This window comes from Bactrocera latifrons, unplaced genomic scaffold (genome assembly GCF_001853355.1).
Source record: "Bactrocera latifrons isolate USDA-ARS-PBARC rearing strain unplaced genomic scaffold, ASM185335v1 scaffold_216, whole genome shotgun sequence".
Taxonomy (NCBI): Eukaryota; Metazoa; Arthropoda; class Insecta; order Diptera; family Tephritidae; genus Bactrocera; species Bactrocera latifrons.
Genome location: NW_017535697.1, coordinates 410,729 through 415,685, shown reverse-complemented (window position 1 = coordinate 415,685; position 4,957 = coordinate 410,729). Strand labels below are relative to the sequence as shown.

At 32.7% G+C, this 4,957-nt stretch overlaps 2 protein-coding genes across 3 annotated transcripts; one reads left to right on the top strand and one right to left on the bottom strand.

Moving 5' to 3' along the window:
* The first annotated feature begins 319 nt into the window (after positions 1 to 319).
* LOC108968447 (zinc finger HIT domain-containing protein 3) lies at positions 320 to 1,054 on the top strand. Its single transcript, XM_018932499.1, has 3 exons — positions 320 to 484; positions 562 to 722; positions 787 to 1,054. Exons 1-3 carry the CDS (start codon positions 414 to 416, stop codon positions 963 to 965), a joined length of 411 nt encoding a protein of 136 aa, XP_018788044.1. The 5' UTR covers positions 320 to 413; the 3' UTR covers positions 966 to 1,054.
* LOC108968446 (beta-glucuronidase-like) lies at positions 847 to 4,023 on the bottom strand. 2 transcript variants are annotated; one of them, XM_018932498.1, is made up of 12 exons: positions 3,585 to 4,023; positions 3,342 to 3,521; positions 3,009 to 3,175; positions 2,801 to 2,946; positions 2,357 to 2,733; positions 2,135 to 2,307; positions 1,899 to 2,042; positions 1,750 to 1,834; positions 1,517 to 1,693; positions 1,293 to 1,431; positions 989 to 1,231; positions 847 to 928 (listed from the first exon to the last, which is right to left on the bottom strand). In XM_018932498.1, the coding sequence occupies exons 1-11, from the start codon at positions 3,903 to 3,905 to the stop codon at positions 1,032 to 1,034; spliced, it is 2,109 nt and encodes a 702-aa protein (XP_018788043.1). In that variant the 5' UTR covers positions 3,906 to 4,023; the 3' UTR covers positions 847 to 928; positions 989 to 1,031. The 2 variants fall into 2 exon arrangements, with proteins under 2 accessions (XP_018788043.1, XP_018788042.1); XM_018932497.1 differs by lacking the exon at positions 847 to 928 and having other exon boundaries at positions 955 to 1,231; positions 3,585 to 4,022.
* Positions 4,024 to 4,957: the final 934 nt, after the last annotated feature.

Genomic DNA, 4,957 nt, shown 5'->3' with positions numbered 1-4,957 from the left:
ACTAATATGTGAAATGTAAAATTATTCACAGCTCTAACAAACTTGATTTATTTTACAATTAAAGCATAAAATAGCTCTGTTACATCATTTATAATAACAATTGATAATTTAAAACGAATAAATTTACCTATTTACTTATTTTTTGCTTAAAAGTTAATAGTAAAATTTCATTGAAGTGCAAGGTATTAGTATGGCCACAACGAAATTGTGTACATGCAAAATGGACAACAGCGTTGTTCTGTGTACATGCCGGCCATTGTTATGTTCAGGAACTCTCTGGTTATGTTGCTGCCCTCTCATAAACGTTTACATAGTGGGATTCACAACGCCATTTTCAGTTCACTGTCGTGCTGCTGCAGTCTGTCGCGAGCATTGTGTTCCGCACATTACTTGTTCCTTGTGTCATTAAACGAATGGAGATTTTGTGTGTAACGTGCGGTGCTTCTACCAATAAATATAAGTGTCCAAAATGTTTAGAAGCATAGTAAGATTAAATATTTTGCTCACAAATATCTTTATCTACATATGTATAAGTATTTTCTTCCGTTTTTTAAATCAAAGTTGCTCGCTTCCCTGTTACAAAGAACACCAAAAAGTACTATGTCAGCGATCTCAAAAAACAGATGATAAATTCGTTGAAGACATACGGCATAAGGAACCCACTCTGCATGAACCTTTCAGTACTGAAGACACTGTACCACGTAATAAACTGGAACTTTTAAGTAACACATTCGAAGCAACTATAATGTTTGGATTTATTAATACAAATTTTATTTATTACAATAGAGGACTGTAAGCCATTAGAGAACTTGCTTCATAATTTACACCTGCGAAAATTACTTTCTGAAATAGATGTTGCTCCTAATGCTTGGAAAGCTATGAAAGCAGCAATGCAAGAACCACTTTTTTTAGAATTCGCTGATGAATGCTTGAAAATTGTTGAACCACACAATGCACTTGATTAAGAAATATATTACCTTTTACTTACATTAAAGATGTACTTAATTTAACAATTTTTTTAGATTTATTCATTATAAGTCATCATAATTCCGAATGAATTTTTGTCTTTCTTGCCAGTGTATAACGTAATCGAATAGTTCCAAAGGCGGCTCGCATTGGTCTAATTCAACAGCCAAGCCAAAGTATCGTTGACGAAGTAAATGCGCGGCCGATTTTGGCTGGCGTTGACGTGTAAATACTCCTTTCTTATTCCCTCCAACGCGTGTGTATGCTAAAAATGTAAATCCATTTCAACAATATACTTATATATAAATTCAATATTTCTCACATACTTTGTGCAGTTTTGAAATCAGCAAAATTCCATACAAATTCTCCAATAAACCACTTTTGAGATCTTATGTTGTCGAACGCTTTGAAGTGCTTGCTGAGTAGTGAAAGCTGGTAATCCTCCGACCATATATATGCTGGAAGCTGATAGCATTTAAAATCGAAAGTTTTTAAATATATTATTCTTACTAAATTTAATTAAATTTGAGTTATCTTATTCTTAACTTACAAAATGCAATCCTTCATAAGTATCTGCCCCATATTCTGTCATTATAACAGTTTTATTGTGCATTACATGCCACAGTGTTGCTTCCTCCACTACATGTTTAGTAATCATATCCAATTGTCCGGCGTTTTGGTACCATGCGTTATATCTATTAAAACTTATTATATCCAAATATTGTCCCTATTTTCGAATCATCGTTTATTACTTTAGAATCAAGGGATTAATACAAATTTTACCAATTTGTCTTTTTTGGCCTCTATATTTAAAGCGGCCGTGATGGGTCTCGTAGGATCCAATGACTTGGTATAATTTGATAGAATTCTGGAAAAAATACAATATTATAGTAAATAAATGATGTACAACAGCAATTCAAGAAAGTAATTACTTAAAATATTTATCCGCCTGGGCATTACCAGATCGAGGTTCATTTGCAATAGACCACATAATAACGCTGGCATGATTACGATCTCGATGTATTAGTTGTTCAATCGAGAATTTATGATTTTGTAACAACAATGGTTCAAAAATGCTACAATAATAAGTACATATGCATATTTTATGTTGTAGACAAAACATAATTACTGATATTTTAGTATCTTATAAATAAATTGAAATAAATACTCTGTATTAACGCCAGCACATTCATCTATGACCATTATGCCAAACTCATCAGCGAATTGCATTGATTCCTCCGAATAAGGATAATGTGAGGTACGATAAGCATTTGCTCCAATCCATTTTATCAAATTGAAATCCCTCGTCAGTAAGGCATAGTCAAATCCTTTTCCACGTATCTAAAATCATAAAAGTAAAAAAAGAGAACATTTCGAATTTAGGTCTTACGTCAGAGTCCTCGTGTCTTCCGAAGCCTCGTAAATAAATCGGAGCATCGTTTAAAAGAAATGTTGAATTATTCCATTTTAATGTGCGAATGCCGACTTTCAGACGATATACATCAAGCAGAGATTCATCAACAGCATGCAAATATAATTCCATGGTATATAAATACCCGGGTTCGGGGTTCATCAAATATGGCCACCAGGGCATAACGTCTTTTATTACAATCGTGCCATTTAACGTTGTTTTAGAAACACTATGAGCGACTATTTTACCTTCTTTATTGCGCATTTGCACATGGATATAAAGAGGTTCTATTGGAGGGTCATAAACAACAGCTTTTCTTTCATTTCCATTTACGATTACTTCATAATGAACAAGCCCTATACAGCATCATTTTATTAATACTTATTAGTACCTATGTACGTATGTTCATTATTTAACGCTTACCTATATGATTATCAATCAAATCTGTTGACACCTTAATATCTTCAATGTAAACAGCAGGGGTGGTATAAAGATGAACAGTTCGGTGTATACCAGCGTAGTTGAAGAAATCAAATGTATACCGTTGAATCATAACCTTACCATTATCACTAAAATACTCAAAATAAAATATGTTCCAAAAGATTTTTAATAAACTTCTACTTTATATTACCTTTCTTCTTCAACTATCGTTCCCTGTGGAATTGTTGAATTTACAAGCGTATTGTCGCAAATTAAAGTTAGCCTGTTTTCAGCACCAAAATTAACGTAATTAGTTATTTCTGACTCGAACGGTAAATGCCCAGTAGAATGTGACATTACTTTTTCCCCATTAATCCACTAAACAAGTATATGAAAAAATATAATAAGAAAAAAGAAATAACAAATACTGCAGCGTTTAGTGTTTAAGGTTTAAAATAAAAAAAATGTTTCGATAACAAAACTACCCGCTTATTTTATGCTGGTTAACACATTTAGATTTAATAAAATTACTTTTATAACTTACAACAATAGCTGCATAATGAACGCTTCCAAAACGTAGCCAAATGCGTTGATCCATGTTCCAGGAATGTGGTATAAAAAATTTGGTTTCGTACCACACTGTTCCAATATGATCGCGTAATTTAGTATCGACACTAATATCATTATAACTTGAAGGTACTGGCATGGGATGTGTGGGTCTCACCTTGATCCATACACGTTATATAAAATTTCAAAGTTAACAGTTATCTTCTAAATTGATGTTTACCTTGTCTAAATCAGTTTTGAACCAACAATCGCGCACACCCTTCATGGGATCATTAACGTCTGATGGCAAAAATCGCCAAATGCCATCCAGCGTTCGTACTTCACGCGACTCAGATTCCCGTGGATAAAGGAGACCACGAGTTGAAGCAGTATCATGCAACCACATATAATTGAAAGATTTACCTTTGTTGTCTATATTACTACTTTCGTTTGCTGGTGAATACTGTACTTTCACATCCGTTATTCCGAGCGAATTATCGATACTTCCAAAAATTGAAAATAAAAGGTTCAGAAACCTAATGTACGTTCTCATTATAATCATGCTTATAATATTATATAGTTATACTAGTCAATGATCCTCAACTACTTTTTTATAAATTTAACTTCGGAGATATTCAATTTGCTAGCATCTGAATAAAGCCTTTGTTCTTACAGAATATTTCTTTTGTAAACAAATATCAGCTGATAAGCACAACATACATCTACACATATTTAATTCCTTTTTATACCCTGAACATTGTATATATTTAACAAGATATATTGACGAAATTTGGTATAGATTATTTTCTATTGCAACAATGTAATATTCGAAGAAATTTTTCAGATCGGTTATCTATAGCATATAATTGCCATACAAACTGAACGATCGGAATCAAGTTCTTGTATGGAAAACTTTCACATTTGACAAGATATATTCACGAAATTCGGTACAGATTATTTTCTAAGGCAACAATGAAATCTCAGAAAAAGGGTTCAGATCGGTTAATAGATAGCTGCCATAAAAACTGAATGATCGGAGCTAAATGCTTGCATGGGAAACTTCCTCATTTGCTGACACATATTCACGAAATTTGGTATGAGTTATTGTTCATAGAAATAATGTAATATCGGAAGAAATTATTCATATCGGCTTACTATAGCATATAGGTGCCATACAAACCGAACGATCGGAACCAAGGGCTTGTGTGCAAAACTTTCGCATTTGACGTAGTATCTTCACGAAATTTTACATGGATTACTGCTTAAGGAAATAATATATAGCGGGATTCTGTAACCAGTCTCTAGTCTCTATTTGAGACATTTTGAGGTAAAGTCTCAATTTGTAACTAGTTACTATTCACTAAACAGTCTCTAGCGTTAGTCTCAAAATATTGCCTCAAATTTGAGACCTGATCGTTAGCAGGTCACAAAACTAAAAAGAACTCTTGTCTGCTAATTTGAATATACTGAATAGAGTTCATCATAGATATAAATCGATTGTCGTTTTTTTATATTTTGTAAGCAGCTCAAACACGAAAAGGTGAAAAATAAATCAATTTTATATAAATTTCGTAAATATTATGAAACAAAGTGAATATATATCTATATTTTTTA

Coding starts and splice junctions, on each gene's coding strand:
- LOC108968447 (XM_018932499.1), top strand. CDS start 414: ATGGAGATTTTGTGTGTAACGTGCGGTGCTTCTACCAATAAATATAAG. Junction 485..561: donor CCAAAATGTTTAGAAGCATA/GTAAGATTAAAT, acceptor TTTAAATCAAAG/TTGCTCGCTTCCCTGTTACA. Junction 723..786: donor TAATAAACTGGAACTTTTAA/GTAACACATTCG, acceptor TTATTACAATAG/AGGACTGTAAGCCATTAGAG.
- LOC108968446 (XM_018932498.1), bottom strand. CDS start 3,905: ATGATTATAATGAGAACGTACATTAGGTTTCTGAACCTTTTATTTTCA. Junction 3,522..3,584: donor TCAAAACTGATTTAGACAAG/GTAAACATCAAT, acceptor GTATGGATCAAG/GTGAGACCCACACATCCCAT. Junction 1,232..1,292: donor TGATTTCAAAACTGCACAAA/GTATGTGAGAAA, acceptor TTACATTTTTAG/CATACACACGCGTTGGAGGG.